Source organism: Coccidioides immitis (assembly GCF_000149335.2).
Source record: "Coccidioides immitis RS genomic scaffold supercont3.1, whole genome shotgun sequence".
In the NCBI taxonomy this organism is placed as follows: Eukaryota; Fungi; Ascomycota; class Eurotiomycetes; order Onygenales; family Onygenaceae; genus Coccidioides; species Coccidioides immitis.
This window is the reverse complement of record NW_004504310.1, coordinates 4,150,407-4,165,644: the sequence shown is the minus strand read 5'-3', so window position 1 is coordinate 4,165,644 and position 15,238 is coordinate 4,150,407. Positions and strand designations below refer to the sequence as shown.

Here is a 15,238-nt window from a genome sequence, read left to right as displayed (position 1 = left end):
AGACGGCCGGAATTGGCGGCCGGAAGCGACCTGAGTGGCAATACCAAGACAAACATCTCTCTCTCTCTCTCACACACACTCTCTCTCTCTGTGATTATATTAAACTATTTACAAATGTCCGGAGTAATTTGGGCTGGTGTGCGATTTGAGTGGCCCGAAGTGGCTTTTAGCCCTTCTCTTGTCACAGAAATCGGGCCAATCGTTATTTTGCGCGGCTACCGGGAAATAAAATAACACGGGCTTTTTGTGCAAGGGTCAAGGCCAGAGTTCAAAACCGCTCTTGAAAGAAATATGAACTTAAAACGGGCATTTACTGACTCCGAACTCATGGGCTTAACACCGGCGATCGCCGTCCATGACATCAAAAGCGCAGCAACGCAGGGAAAAAGAAGCAAACACGGGGCCTGTGTGCGGTTGGGCGGTTTGTGATTTTTCTTTACTGACTACGAATCAACGCTCGAGGTCGGGACTCACGGACGCTGTGAGGAGGAGCTTGGTTTGCTGGTTACTCCGGGCGTGGGCGGAATCTTTGGAAGCATTCCACAGGCGGATGGGATGATTCATGGGCTCCCCGGGCCTCTTTTTTTTTTTTTTGATTCACAGCTCCTTCGACAGGCCGCAGCAAACTCGCACGCTGCCCAATGGAAACGGCAGTTTCTGACGAGGCGCGTTAGTGCGGGAGTCCGAGGGCTGTACTGCTCCACCGCGGTTATGTAGTTACATGAAATGGGCCATGCCGGACCTGTTTACTCCTGATCGCACAGATGGACGCTGCCGACAGATTGTTGTCCATGTGGCCATAGTGTGGGGAAAGCTATTATGTAGCTAGCTGCCTTTTTAACTGCTCCTCCCCACAGTTCTTCTGACTTTTGTGTTTGTCACAAATAAACATCGCTATCGTCTCCTTTTCTGCAAGCACGACAGAATGCAGGCCTGCGTGTGTGATGTATGTACGTCGACCCAATTGTTGGCTCGGTTGAACGACGTTGGCCCAACCGCTGGAGAACACAGCCACTCTTTTCGTCGTTGAACGAGCTGGAGCTGACGCTGAAGGGGAGTTTGTCCTCTACCCCGCGCGAGCATCTGCAGCGCGATGTGCTGTTGTACGGAGTAATGGCATGCAATTCTGCCCTGCGCTCGCAGAATTGGCTCGACAGGGAGCTGGTTCCAGCCAGCTGATGTCATTATACATCGAGCGCATGCAGCCGAGCCAATCCCGCTGTCTCATCGATGTAACTATGTGTCCGATACGTCATCCCTTACATGCGATCTGGACAGCCATCCCACCTTGCTCCACGATGAGGGCGTCTCTCCTCCGTATGTCCTTTTGTAACCGACCAGAGGAGATTAGATAGCTCTTCTGAAAATCCGCTCATTCCGCCTTTCCTCCTTCACTGTCAAGCCCAAGCTTTGCGTGCGATCGTAGGCTTTCCATCCATGGTCGATTAGGCTGCGATCTGTGGAAACGTGGAAGTTTGTTTTGCATCGCATCCGCGGAACTAAGGAATTAATATTTACTTTCCAAGGAGGTCCGGCACTCCTTTCGTCTGCACGCGCAGGCTACCTTGATAAAAAAAAAAAAAACACCGGGCGCATAGATCAGGTGGAGGGTTTGAATAAAGGGAGCCATGGTCAGGCCTCGCTTTCTCGGTTCGTTCTCGTGATAGACGCCTCGAGTCGTAAGAAAAGTGGCCCCAATCCGAAGCCATGTAAAAACTGAGGTTGCCAGCATGCAGTGTAAAACTATGACTTCTGCTTTATCCGCACTAGAGGGATTACTTCGAGTTTTTTTCACTCAACCCCGCGATCAATACCAGCCTCAGCCGGACCGAGCCGGGATCTTCCCTCCTGCGAGTTGACAAACATCACCAAATCACGGTGCACCACCTCACTGGTTGGACATCTTTCCTAATCCATAAATTCAACGTAGCTCAGTAACAGGATTGGTCAAACTGCATATACGGTTCAAAGCTCGTAAATTTTAGTTTGAGGAATGCGTGTTGATTGACCGTAGAGAATCGCGGCAAAGGCCACCCTAGCACGGAGTACGTTGATGAGGCCGCTATCTCCGCGAATCCGAGCAAGCTAATACGGAATGAGGCGTAACAAGAGATGCCTTTCTGTACTCTGTAGTACCATCCTTTTGCTCGGCTGTGGGCAGGCAGGCAGACTTATGGAAAAACAGCTTCAGCTTGACTAAAGCATTCACCTCCTGCAGCCGGGCTCAACAGTCACAAATCCCACCTTTCTCAACGCCAGTATCCCATAAGGATGCATACCATACAGGTAGTTAAGAGGCAATCTGCATGCAGGGTTTTCGTGCCTCCCGCTAATCATGTCTTTGGAAACATGAGCCTCATGCGATGTGATGTAACTAACAACCACAGCTGTTTATGGGTGTATGACTTGTTTCGTCATGGATGCTCTGTATAGAGTCATTCCTTGTTATAAATCCAGTAATACCAATTAGTTACAGAGGACAGAGAGGTTAATGTGCAAATTTCTCAGTGATGAGCATCTATTCCTTCAATGACATCCTAAGCTGAGATGAGAAACTGCAGTGAACTTCATTTTGCTATGAGGACTATTGGATATTATCTCGACTGAACAACTGGAGTGCAAGGATGCTGAGAGCGACAAGCCAGGAGCGCGCATCGACAGGTCATTCGAGCCGCTGCGGCAAAGGGATGCAGATTGACTGTCACACGAGCTTTGGCAGCAAGCCCATTTTGATTCTGCTGGTAGATGTTGGGCTGTCTGGGTGTTTTCCGTGATGTTGCGCGCGAGTATGCCTTCAAGGAAATTCAGTCAGCAGCCCAGCGAAGCTTCAAAGATATGTATCAAAAGCCATCAGACGAGACTAGCCCCAAAAGGGGTTTAGCAGCGGTATTTGCTCCGGAATTCAACTGTGCTAGCCGGATTGGCCTTAGCGTGGATTACGTCAGAGGGTACAACCGTCCGCGGCGGGCGGAGGTATCTCGATCTGGAGTCTCGCAAGGCACAACGGTCACCAACTCCGTCAGATCAGCTACGAGGGTTCAGGTGCTTGGAGAATCCGATACTGACGCCGTCCCTAAGCTGAAGCCTTTGTGAATTGACCGTCCGCCTATAATTGGCCGTTAGGTCCAAGATGTCATCGTTCTTCTTCTCCACACCCGTCGACATCGACATAGTCCTCGAGGATGCCGACGAACGAGAAACCGTCGATATCAAGCTCGATAAGAATAGGCGTGAAAAGGCGCCCTTGTACATGGATGGCGAGTCTGTGAAGGGCGCAGTTACGGTCAGGCCGAAAGACGGGAAGCGATTAGAACATACAGGCATCAAGGTGCAGTTTATTGGCACGATCGGTATGGCTGATATCGCCCCTATTTTCCTTTTGGGTTGGAGGCGGTATATTCTTTAGCAAGGGCCTAAGAATAAAGCTATGCTGACTGTTATGTAAAACCTTTCACAGAGATGTTCTTTGACCGGGGTAATCACTATGAGTTTCTTTCCCTTGTGCAGGAACTCGCGGCTCCCGGGGAGCTCCAGCATCCGCGCACGTTTACCTTCAACTTCAAGAATGTCGAGAAGCAGTACGAGTCATATAATGGCATCAATGTCAAGCTGCGATATTTTATCCGAGTTACCGTTTCACGCAGGATAGCCGACATCGTACGAGAGAAGGATATCTGGGTATATTCGTACAAAATGCCCCCGGACAACAACAGTCCCATTAAAATGGACGTCGGTATCGAGGATTGTCTACACATTGAATTCGAATACTCAAAGTCGAAGTACCACCTCAAAGATGTGATCGTTGGGAGGATATACTTTCTGCTCGTGCGGCTCAAGATAAAACATATGGAGCTGTCGATTATACGACGGGAGACGACTGGCTCACCGCCAAACCAGTATAATGAGAGCGAGACGCTTGTCAGATTTGAAGTTAGTGATTAATCGTCACCGCAGTGCTTCCCGTGTGTCTCACTACTAACATTGCCATCTAGATCATGGACGGTTCTCCATCAAGAGGTACGGAAAAGCTCTCCTTGTCCTCCCCACTATTGTTTTTTTAATCTTCCTCCACATCCTTGCCACATACCACTTTTTCTGGACGGGAGGCTTTTCATTTTAAGGCTGGGCATTCGGTGGGTGGCTGGCTGACCTCTTTTCTCATCGCACAGGAGAGACTATCCCCATTCGATTATTCCTCGGCGGATTCGATCTGACACCCACGTTCCGCGATGTCAATAAGAAATATTCGACTAGATACTATCTTAGTTTGGTCCTAATTGATGAAGGTGAGTGTCGAGAGCTGAGTTTCCTTGATTGTCCTATATCCTCTCCTTTTTTTTTTGTGCAATCTTTTCCCCTTCCCCGTCTCCGACACATACCGGCCCTCTTGAAGACATTATCCACCATTGTGGATACGGCATCGAAAGTTTCAGCCCCCCTTCGCGAGGACGCAGGGATTCGCTTCCACACACCTTCTCGGTGGCTTCCGTGCATTCCTAATTTCGTTTTTATCCCAATGAATAATCCCACGCGTCTTGCACGCCAGCCTTGGCGTCTTGTCCCAGCCCCACACTGGCATCTCGATACCCATCCCGCTATCACTAGACAGCCCACCATCCCGCTCAGTCGACAATTGGCACTCCACTGCCAACCACACAGCCTGAAACTTGAATGGGAAGAGACAGCAAATGGACATCCAAGAATCAGCTCTTTGCAAAGACTGACGTATTCCCTTGCCACACAGATGCTCGTCGCTACTTCAAACAATCTGAAATCACCCTCTATCGACAGCCTCCCGAACTTCCTCCGGTTCCTGGCGCAGCGGCACTACCGCCTCAGCAGCCTATGCCCCCGCATACTCAGAAAGAAGGAGGGGATGCAGAAGCTCTAGATTCCGAGCCCGAGCCTAATCCGGCGGCCCATGAACAGCAGCAGGTTCCTGCAGCTGCATAAACATACGTTTTTCGGGCAACGTAGTGGCGTCTTTCCAGACCTTAATCAGCTCCTAGGTGCGGGCGTTCGGTGGCGCATATATCGTAGAGGTATTTTTTTCGTTCCATGTTGATGGCTTTGGTAAATTGCTTTGGTCTTTTGTTTATCGAGTAAATGCAAATATGCACGTGGATGGCAATCAAAATTGGGATCATAACCCATCATGATGAATGAGTTCTTGATTTATAATTGTTTGTTATTGACATGCATGCCTCTTTGCTAGTCGCCTATATGTCATGGCTAGGCCCATCATTAAGCAAAAAGGATTTTCTGTACAAGATGTTGCATCATATAATCTGTTTAAGTCATCCCAGCCAAACAAATGATTCACCACTTCTCCAAGTATAACGTATCTACCAGGCCTAGTATGTGTATCTAAACCCTTCTAGGCCCTCGATTACCATCTCTCCTCTTGCGGCCTTGCGGTTTTGGATATAGTGATAAATACTCATTCCTATACACGCAGCAAGCATAAAAAGTTGCGCCGCCTGTGTCATCCAAGTTCCAAGCTTGTCAGCTCAAATATTCAAACCTGACGCCACAAAAAGAGAGAGAGAGAAAGACAGGTTCGAAAGCCAGTGGGGAAAATTAAAATATCAAAGGATAACTTACGATTCCAGCCCACAACCCGCTGAAATACGTTGGAGCTTCTCTTTCGAGGAAGGTAACGGAGGCATAGATCCCACCGACTGCGCCGAAGGCAACTTGTAGACCTGATGCGGTACTATGGAAGGGTCAGGGTTGACAGAATGTAAGATATTGCGACATTAGACCGGATTGGTATGTGCTTACGCTCGTGTACTTTGGCCTCGAATATTGTTCGCCTGCCAGGCTAGAACAGCTGGTAGGGCGCCGTTTGCTCCGGCGAGACCGAGGAAGACGCCAAAATACCTGAATTGAGGTAGATAAGTATGAATTCTCGTCGTGCAAAGGCGGAGAGGGCAATATATATCTATAGTCATACCTCACTCCATTTTGCTTTGGATATGCAACAAGGAGATATCCAATCGTGCATGTAATGGCCATAAACGCGACGTATGGGGCACGTAGCTTAGTTCGATCAGCAAGGTAAGAAATTACCAGAGAGAACGGAACGCTGGCAATAGCTGGCGGAGCCGAGAGGAGGAAAACACGGCCTGGTGAGTAACCCATTCCCTGAAGAATAACGACACCAAAGAAAGCATATCCATAGATGCCGATGGCAACACACATGAAAAGGAGCGAGCTATAAGCCTAGTCAATATTCGCACGTTTGATGGACGACAAGGCGAGGGGAGAATCGTACTAGATCCAAAGCTGCCAGCGCGAAAGCGTCTTTAAAACCTTCATTGGAGTAATGGGATCATGGACAGCGTCGCCCCTATCTTTATCCAGCTCTGCCTTGATAAGTTCGACTTCCTCAGCCGTCAAAAATGACTTCTTTTTCAATAGTTTGTCCGGGAAATCAATGATAAGATAGTAACCCATCATGGCGAGCACGCAGGTAAGGAGTCCTTCAATCACAAAGATCCACCTCCAACCTCGAAGACCACCGAGCCCTTCCATCTGGATGATTCCGTAAGCTAGTAGAGAGCCAAATCCGTTTGCAATGACATTGATAGAGTAGAACCAAGCAATACTTTCAATGGACGATTAGTCGCCCGTGTAAAAGGTACTCCAAACAGGGAGAATATAAGGGGTTTGCGTACCGCTGCTGGATTTGGTATCTTCTGTACCAGCAACTAATGAGGTACATGCAGCCAGGGCTGTACATATTATTAGCTGATGAGGAATATAAACGGAGTGCTCAAGAACCACTTACAAAAAGCCTGCCTCAAATAACCCAAGAAGCAATCTGATAGCAATAAGCGGCTGAATACCAGTTAGTTGATTGGCCAAGAAAAGAAAAAAAAAAACACAGAGAGAGAGAGAGGGTAAGGTTCAAGCTTAGTACGCACACCCCATGTCTTAACGAAACCCGCGCCTTTAAGATAAGTGTGTTAGCAAATCCATATGTATGAAATGGCTTATGGAGTGTTATACATACACATGATGACAATTCCCCAGCTCATTGCAATAAACGACAGCCATATTGCAGCCCCAACTTTTCTCAAGATGATATTACTCGGAATTTCGAACATGAAGTAGGTGATGAAAAAGACGAGAAGAACGACGGAATAGCGATTGCCAATGTAGAAATGCAGGTCTTCATGCATACCCGCCACGCGAGCAGAGGACAGCTACAATCCCACGTCAGTGATCATATTTCTTTGTAGGAGCCAGCCATCATGAGCAAGACTAGGAACAGAGACATACATTAATGCGGTCAATCCCACTAACAGCATAGAGAGCTGGAAATGACAATTGATCAATCAGCATAAGCAACTTCGGTTAAGATTACTGGCAACTGTACCTCCTAGGATGGGGATAAGTCGAAGATCGACTTTCCAGCTGAAAAGGTCAGCGAGATACATTGAGTGAATGGCAAGAAGGGGTGAGACCATTTGAGGAAAACATACTATATTCTTCGAAGTCGTCTCTGCAATTCCCTGTCGTCCATCTGGCCGGACTCTGTATCTCTGTCTAAGCTGTTGGAAGACTGCTCAATTTCCTCCTTCATCAGCGTTGGCTCTCCTTGGGCGTCTGAGGCCTGCTTGGACTCCATGTTGCTGTGTTGGAGGCAAGATGACTTGGTAAAGAATCTCAGACAAAGAATGTGGACGGTCCCGCGGGCCCCTGTGGAATGAAAAGGGCAGGGCACAGATGGTCATCTTTAAACGTCCTGCAGGGATGGCGCAGGACCTGAAATTGCGGCCAGCCGCGATGGCTCGACGGCTAGCCTAGAAAATCTCGCTTGACCGACATGCATTTCCAGCAGCACTGACGGGTTTCCAGGATGAAAAACAAGGCATGCCATGAAGTGGCTCCCGAGGTCCGAATCTGGTCAAGATAGCCTGGTAGACGGAAGGGTACCCGTCTCTTTCTGCACCTACGGAGTAGTGATCGCAAGAAAGCAAAGTGCCCAGCCCGCTGAGAAAGGACTACCCCAGGTAAGTCCCCAGACATCATTCGCGGCGAGCAGGGGGCCACGTCGAAAGCCCGCTAGGAAGAGGCAGCCCGGCCAGGGATCATGGGTCGGCGGGAACTCCACCTTACTCTTCCATCGAGCCTCGGAATCCCATCGAAGCCCGCTCTGTTCCCCGCATGTTCTCTCGAGTTTGAAGAGAGGAAAAACAGCACGAGGGGCGAATCTCTGGCCATCCAGACCATGGATGAAGGGTTAATGCCGATGGCGGGGGCGGGGGTGACAGGAATCCAGCCCGATTAGGGTGCAAAGACTTCGCCACCGCCAGTTAACATTAGCGGTGAGGCGAGGGGGATACATATGTACTCCGTAGAGGAAGAGAATATATCGTGAAAATCCGGGGTAAACTTGAAACTAGTGATTAGGAGGAGCTTATTCATCGATGGAGATCCTGATGCTTGGATAGCCCAGATGGTTTGTTGACGGGTTCTTGCGATGTTCTCGTGGTCAAGTCAAGAAAATATCTCCGATGGCTACCAAGCAACCAGCTGGTTAACCAGTTAACCACATGCTTTGGACGCAGGCCGCTGCAACTATTCAGTTACTAACTGAATAGGCCCATTCGCTTCGACGATGGCTTCTTTCGATTACCTAGTCATATGCAAATCTGTTCATGATAACTGAGAAGACATTTTCTAAAGCTACGCCATGCTTTCCTTGGCCGCCGAGTGAGACTGCAAGGTTATGCATCCTTCTAACTAGTGTTCTTCATGATGTCCGGATCCTTCGATCCCAAGCTCCTATTTGCAAAGCCCTACCGTGTATTGATTCCACTGGGAGATCAAGAGTGCTTTCTAATGTGTCCAGGTCCCAAGTCCAAGCACTCTCCGACGAACTCCAGGTGCTCTCGGCCTCATTTCAACGGCTTCATGCTCCCCATGAGTTCGATGCTAACGTTAGGCCTGTCTATCAGGGTGTCGGGTGCCCAGGACGAACGCCTTCACTCCCAGCTCCATAGTCCGTCGACCGACCAACTCGGCAATGTTCCCCTCATCTTAGGATTCTCCGACTAGGCCAAAGACGCTAGATGCATACATGATTGCAAGCTGCTCCTGCTCTTTCATAACTGTTGAAGCCGAGTCTTTTGGGTCTAAAGATCGGTAAGCCCCAGAAGAGCCAAGCGAACCGTAGACATAAGCAGCGGGGGAAGGGCTGAGATGTATCTGCGCGAAGTTTCTGTTGAATTCTCAACATTACTGGAGGTGTTCCATTTAGTTATCGTTCCAAAATAGTATGCTAGCACATTGAATACAGAGTTGTCTCGCCGGAAACGTTATCAACAGTCTCGTCAGGTATTTCCTGCTTGTCCTCATCTCCCTGAGAATCAATGCCATTTTGAATAGAATTCAAAACAATACGTATGAGCATCATAGGGCCCTTACCGAAGAGGCGTCCGATCTAAGTATAAATCGCACATACAAAACTGGTTAATCCTGCAGAACAAAATGGCTTGCAACGGAGTTTAGAATCCTTGTTAATGCCTCCAAAATTTCGCGATCATCCGCCTCTCTACCCGCAATTGGCACTCCTTTAACAACGAGAGGGTACACCCATTCGAGATGTTTCTTGTATTTGGCTTCATCGTCGATAATATCAGATTTGTCTGAATCAGCTTTGGAGCGTGCATTTGGACCTGTAGCTGGAATCGCCACAGGCTCGCTTCGGAGGTCATAAAGTCGCTTGAGAAGATGTAAAAGCTCTTTCCGAGCAGCCATAGGTGGAGGCATAAGGCCTCGTAGAGGTTGGTCAGCAATATATGATTTCAACGTTATCCCGCAACGTAGAACTAAATAAGGCGATATTGATTTAGCGAGCGTGACATACGACATGTTTCTCTTTGCGTCGCCCTGCGAATCGATTTTGTTTCCAGACACCCGCATTGACACGAGGTCAAATAGAGTGTCTATTAAGAGATAGGATAGATTAAATCGTAGTGTTGGTCGAGGATCGATCGTGCGGCCCCTGCGGATCACATATAGATCTTTGAGGGGTTCGAGCTTTAGCTGCTCCAAAGGAATATCAACGCGTTGCGGGTGATATATGAGTGACGAACTTAGAAGGATAAACGCAAAGTCACGACGGATCCGATCGGGAATAAGGTTTGATCCCAAGGAAGGGATGATGAGCGCCCGCAGCCGGGAAAAAGCATCTATATCGAATTTTTCATCCCTTGCAACAGTGGCCATGGGAACATCATGATCTTCTGAATGATCAGCCGAAACAATACCGCGAGTTAAATCAACGACCGGAAGCCAGAAGTTTGCAACCACATCCAGCGGAATCTGCTCATATTCCTTCTCTATAGATGGAATGGCAATTTCAAGAATGTCTAATGAAGCCGTCGTCGCAATTTGCCAAAGGGGCGGGTCGCAATCTTTCCCCTTCCAGATATACTTATGTAGAATCGCATTCACCAGATGTTTGACTGCCTCACTCAGCGTATTCCCCAATAGAACATTTATATTTATCCCCTGATTTGTAATATACTGGCTCAAGAGCTGCATAGATGCCTTCGAAAAGGCGACAAACGTTGGCTTTTCCTTTGGATCCGTGGACGACCATCTCGTCAAGGCGCTATCGGCGAATTGTCCCAGATAATTTATTATTGCACGTTGAGAATCCGGTTTATCCGAGCAAAGAGTTCTTAAGCATTCGATTACAGACCTCTGAACTTCCGATTGACGTTCCAAGTCCGAAGAGTATCGGGAAGTGACTGACTCCCACACACAAAACTGAAGGTTCCTTAAAATGTTAACAATTTCTTCATCGTTCAAGTTATTTCCAAGCAGCCGGTAGAGTTGCTTATATGTGTTCAAGTAGGCTAGCAGGGCTTCCTGGTTCGATTTCTCGGAATCGTGGCCTTTAGTGGAAGGATGATTAGCAACCCAGACTGACCAGGCTTTTTCCAGCGCCTCTCGGCCAATATCCTGGTATCCCTTGATGCGATGAAGCACGTCTGCGAAACTTGCGAAGGTAGTACTTTGTAACTCTAGTTGGCTAGAATTGAGGATATTGCGAAAGTATTGTAGCAGCCGGCTCCATGATTCCCGAAAGCTTGGATACTGAATAATCGCGTCAAAAAATCCGGCGATAAGGCTTGAAAACCCTCTTGTAACGAGCACGGCTGTTTCAGTCCAGGCTTTTTGGTCATCGGCGTTTCCACTTTCAGTAGATTCCAACGCCTCTTGCAACTTCTGCTGAACAGACTCCGCCATCATAAGTAAAACACGGTTTAAACACAAATGCCATGCATTGGGCGTTATCTGTTCGCCGTAGTGCTCGAATATTCGAAGAAGGGTTTGAATGGCGCTATTGCGTATTTCCGTGCGACTATCAGTTGCAAGATGCACGAGATTAAGAAGCAATAATAGCCATAGTGCATGTCTCGATGATGATGAGTCAGTAGCCGTGGCCATTTTAGCTAAGTTCTCTTCGCTGGATGCGACATCAATTTCATCCGCTATGGCAAAGTTACCAATCTGGCCTCGGATAAAATCAGAAATATTCCAGAAGAATGTGGTTGTAGTAAGCGAAATGTTAAAGTCTTCTTGCTGAGAAGTAAAGCAAGAAAATGTTTCCACTAACTCAAGGAGGCAAGAAGCAGGTAGTAAACCTAAGAAATCCGAGGCCACAAGCTGGAGGGAGTCATAAGCGGTTCGAACGAGCTTTGGGGACCTCACAAGCACCGCTTCGGAGTCGCTAATGGTGGCTAGACTAGAGGAAGGGGCCTCCCTATTCCGATTTTGGGACTTTCGCCTGTTGAACACCGTTGATATTATGGCAAAAACCAGGTCCCATCCCGCCGTTATAGAGTCGCCGCACTCTTCTAGTATAGCTTTGAGCGTCTCAAGAGCAAATTCATGCAGTTGGAAATCTGTACCACGTGCTTTCGAGTTAAAATGAAGCTCAGTCTCATAAAGTATGGAGATCTCAGTTACTAAGGCACGGAGACCACGAAGTTGGACTCGGTCTCGTTCCGAAGGGTTCAAGGGGTTTGCAATTTTGATTGTGTCCAATACAAGCTTGTTGAGCACCTCGCTAGCTTTTGAGCGGAGAGAAAGACTGATTTGCTCATCACTGGTGATTGAAATCAGATTACTCGTAGTCATATCCCAAATATCTTCGCTGTCGGCAGTCGTTGCGAGTCTTTCAGCGTTTGATTTCGCCAATTCGCCCATTTTATTTAGAACAAATTTCAATTCATCCTCCCTAATTCTTGACCGACCCAATGCAATGGACATGCTGCGTTTTGTTTGATGGATCCGTCCTGTCTGTTGACCGACTTGGGAAGAAGGTGCACCGGCTTCTTTTTTAATCCCGCTCCATTTCGATTCTTCCGTACGTTCTGATAGGTTGAGTAGGGAAAGCAAAAATGTTTTTAGCGATTTGTTCGGGTAATCTTGTGTGTTTTCAAGCATTTTGGCTGCTGCCGTTCGAACGGCTAGGATTTCGTTCCCAAGTGTCCCTTTGAGTGATTCCACACTGACGGGGTCGCCATTTTGATCCGGAGCAAGCAGTTTGGAGGCTGGAGTAGCGGATACTCCGGTTATCAGATCTGCATGCTGCAGCGTCTGAAGGATTATAGACCAGGACTCTTGGTCAAGAGTTGGGCCTAAGGCTATTCCCAGGTTCAGCAGCGCCCGAAGGCATAAGAGGTTTCGTGTATTCAGTGTTGCGCCTTGATTTTCCATGGAGGTGCTGGTTAGTTCAGCGACGCGTGGGGACTTTGGAATAGGAGATTCAGGAGCCGATAGATGGTGATCGTCGGTCCTAGGAGATAATGTCGCGGCTGATGTAATATTCACAACGTCGGCAGGGACTGCAGCTTTTCCAAGGGTGGTGAGAAACGCGTCCCTTGGTGTCTTTAATCTCAAGAGGCCAGCAACATGGGCTAGCCTTTGAAAAGCGCGGACTAGGTTATGGTAGAAATCACCGTCCAAGGCAGCGTACAGGAAAGTTGAAGAGGTAGCAAGAACAGCAGGCCAGCAAGCATCGATTATTCCTGCCACAATCTGAATTTCCCCGATCTGTGGATGAGATTTGAGGCTAAGCGGATTCAGCGGAACGGAAACATATTTTGAGCTTCTCGGTTCGCCAGCGGCTGCCTTTTCTTCAGGGATGGTCCCACTAGTGTTATTAGATGACGAGCCGTGTCGTCTCCGCCTGCTTTTTGTCTCGGCAACCGCTAGGGGAAGGATGAATTTCGCGATGCTATCGGAAAGTGCGCTGATACAGTTGAGAATAAGGCTGTAAATATAGGTCTCCGGGGGGCTTGGTGCCTCTAGTTTCTCCAATGTTTCAATATATGGGGCGCGCAGTAAACTCCACTGACTACTGATTCCGCATGCATCTGCACTAGTCGAAGGGCTTCCAATTACGCCCGCAACCCCAACGGCTTCGAGCGCAACCTGATCTTCAAGAGTTTCCCCAGATGATTCAGGAGCTGTTGGAACTGTTGACTGGTGGCTTAAACCTATGAGTGATGGCTTTTCTGCAGCCAGCCGTACCAGACAAGCCATATGGTCCTTAAGGATGTTTTTCCGCTCCTCATTCTCGTCAAATAAGCGAAAAATGAGTCTTATTAGCCCTGGTTCTGCATATAAGACCCTAAATATTTCCATGGATATGGCACGTTTCCAGGGTGGCGAGGCATCAGTATCGAGTAAATGAATGAGAAGACTCAAAGCTACTTCCGACTCTGCAGCTAAAAGGCGCAAGTGAGATCTCAGTAAGTGCAATAATATCCTTGAAACGCGGACTGTAACCGGGAAGCTGTGTCGTTCAGACAAAATCCTCACTATTAACGGCATTAAACGGTATCGGAGAATATAGGCATGTTCTGGATGACTCTCGAAGATGTCATTATTGTTGATAAAAATGCTTTCAATTAACTCCAGGACAAATATTTTAGACAGAGGCTTTATGCTTAGATATCTAAGGCTTTCGCCTTCAACAAGCCGGCAAAGATCGTCGAGTAGCTAAATGCGAGATCAGATCTGAATTGAAAGAATTACCATGGAACCTACTTACTCGGCAAGCGTCATAATTTGCCGCCGAGATATCAACCTTTTCGTTTCCTAGTGAGACAGATACCGGGGTAGTGTCCGTTGAGGCTTCTGTTTGAAATTAGTACATTTCATTAGTATGATTGGGCCAAGTTGGAATTGACGCACCGTCTTCTTTGACAGCCTTTTCAAAGACAGATACCACAAGCTGCTGAAGGGTTGCTGCAGCCGTATTGGCAACTGTTATTGTTTTCACTGTCTGCATCGTTGCACATATTTCCAGTGTCTTGGCTAGAAGTTGACCGCTCAGGCTGCCTGCATGCCGTTGGAACAGCGAGGGTAATGTTTGGAGAACTTTGAGCTGTACATCAAGACCTGGAGAGGTATTAGAAAAGGTATGCAAAGACGTCTGGAGCTGGTGTCGTACTTAGATTTGTGGTTTCGTGCAAACCATCCACGACATCTTTAAGCTGTTCAGACGGCAATGCTCCGGAGGCTACAAGCCTATGGATGCAGCCCACCCCTACTGCCGCAAGTTTGGCATGGCGAGTATGGCAGGCTAGAATAAACGGGTTCGCAAACTGCGGCCTTCGTACCAAGTCTCTTGGCTGGTCAGCAGTGAATGAGAAAGAAGGCACTGTGTCAGATATCCCGAACCTGCCGCCAATTGAACCTCTGAAGTTGATGGCAGAGCCTTAAGTTCACCGAGGGATTTTTCTGCCGCCTAATTGCCTGGTAAGTTTGAGACTGGTCGGAGACTCAGGGATAACATCTGGGCTTGAACACAAACATTTCTAAGGTCAGAGTTTTTCCTTTTGGATTCTTGGATCAAAGTGGATAGTTCTCCTTGGAAAAATTGAGAAGTCATGTCAGGTATAGGACGCCAGCATTGTACATTCGTACGTGGCTTTTGGTATATGTCTAAAGATGATGTTGAATTGCAGGGTTCGCCTGCTATTTTGGTATTAAGTAATCTCGGGTCTAAAAGATTTCGTCCGGTGATGTTAAGGCTTATGTGAAAGGGGCCTTTTACGGTTCCAACAGCTCGAGTTGCGGTGAAAGGCGACGTTGACGAAACTATAGAAGCAACCAGATCCGGAAGTCCAGATGTCACTCATGGGCAGTTCGGCGCTCGCTCTGCCAAGACCAGGTATCCTAAAACAAAAGACACTAGGCC

At 48.0% G+C, this 15,238-nt stretch overlaps 3 protein-coding genes across 3 annotated transcripts; 1 reads left to right on the top strand and 2 right to left on the bottom strand.

Annotated features, from left to right (window-relative positions):
- The first annotated feature begins 2,979 nt into the window (after positions 1 to 2,979).
- Positions 2,980 to 5,221, top strand: CIMG_01634 (vacuolar protein sorting-associated protein 26). The gene is made up of 5 exons (XM_001247862.2): positions 2,980 to 3,350; positions 3,458 to 3,930; positions 3,993 to 4,017; positions 4,170 to 4,286; positions 4,745 to 5,221. Exons 1-5 carry the CDS (start codon positions 3,131 to 3,133, stop codon positions 4,951 to 4,953), a joined length of 1,044 nt encoding a protein of 347 aa, XP_001247863.1. The 5' UTR covers positions 2,980 to 3,130; the 3' UTR covers positions 4,954 to 5,221.
- A 133-nt stretch (positions 5,222 to 5,354) lies between these two features.
- Positions 5,355 to 8,457, bottom strand: CIMG_01635 (uncharacterized protein; the record flags this gene model as incomplete). The annotated part of the gene is made up of 12 exons (XM_001247863.2): positions 7,491 to 8,457; positions 7,385 to 7,422; positions 7,288 to 7,322; positions 7,019 to 7,211; positions 6,930 to 6,955; positions 6,794 to 6,843; positions 6,681 to 6,737; positions 6,278 to 6,610; positions 5,957 to 6,217; positions 5,785 to 5,883; positions 5,605 to 5,716; positions 5,355 to 5,480 (listed from the first exon to the last, which is right to left on the bottom strand). Exons 1-12 carry the CDS (start codon positions 7,634 to 7,636, stop codon positions 5,355 to 5,357), a joined length of 1,476 nt encoding a protein of 491 aa, XP_001247864.1. The 5' UTR covers positions 7,637 to 8,457.
- A 778-nt stretch (positions 8,458 to 9,235) lies between these two features.
- Positions 9,236 to 15,110, bottom strand: CIMG_01636 (endosomal peripheral membrane protein). Its single transcript, XM_001247864.2, has 6 exons — positions 14,852 to 15,110; positions 14,719 to 14,785; positions 14,489 to 14,662; positions 14,230 to 14,436; positions 14,087 to 14,172; positions 9,236 to 14,034 (listed from the first exon to the last, which is right to left on the bottom strand). The coding sequence occupies exons 1-6, from the start codon at positions 14,927 to 14,929 to the stop codon at positions 9,484 to 9,486; spliced, it is 5,163 nt and encodes a 1,720-aa protein (XP_001247865.1). The 5' UTR covers positions 14,930 to 15,110; the 3' UTR covers positions 9,236 to 9,483.
- Between the last annotated feature and the right edge of the window lie 128 nt (positions 15,111 to 15,238).

Coding starts and splice junctions, on each gene's coding strand:
- CIMG_01634 (XM_001247862.2), top strand. CDS start 3,131: ATGTCATCGTTCTTCTTCTCCACACCCGTCGACATCGACATAGTCCTC. Junction 3,351..3,457: donor GCAGTTTATTGGCACGATCG/GTATGGCTGATA, acceptor AACCTTTCACAG/AGATGTTCTTTGACCGGGGT. Junction 3,931..3,992: donor AGACGCTTGTCAGATTTGAA/GTTAGTGATTAA, acceptor ATTGCCATCTAG/ATCATGGACGGTTCTCCATC.
- CIMG_01636 (XM_001247864.2), bottom strand. CDS start 14,929: ATGACTTCTCAATTTTTCCAAGGAGAACTATCCACTTTGATCCAAGAA. Junction 14,663..14,718: donor AGAGGTTCAATTGGCGGCAG/GTTCGGGATATC, acceptor ACCAGCCAAGAG/ACTTGGTACGAAGGCCGCAG. Junction 14,035..14,086: donor CAAATTATGACGCTTGCCGA/GTAAGTAGGTTC, acceptor TCTCGCATTTAG/CTACTCGACGATCTTTGCCG.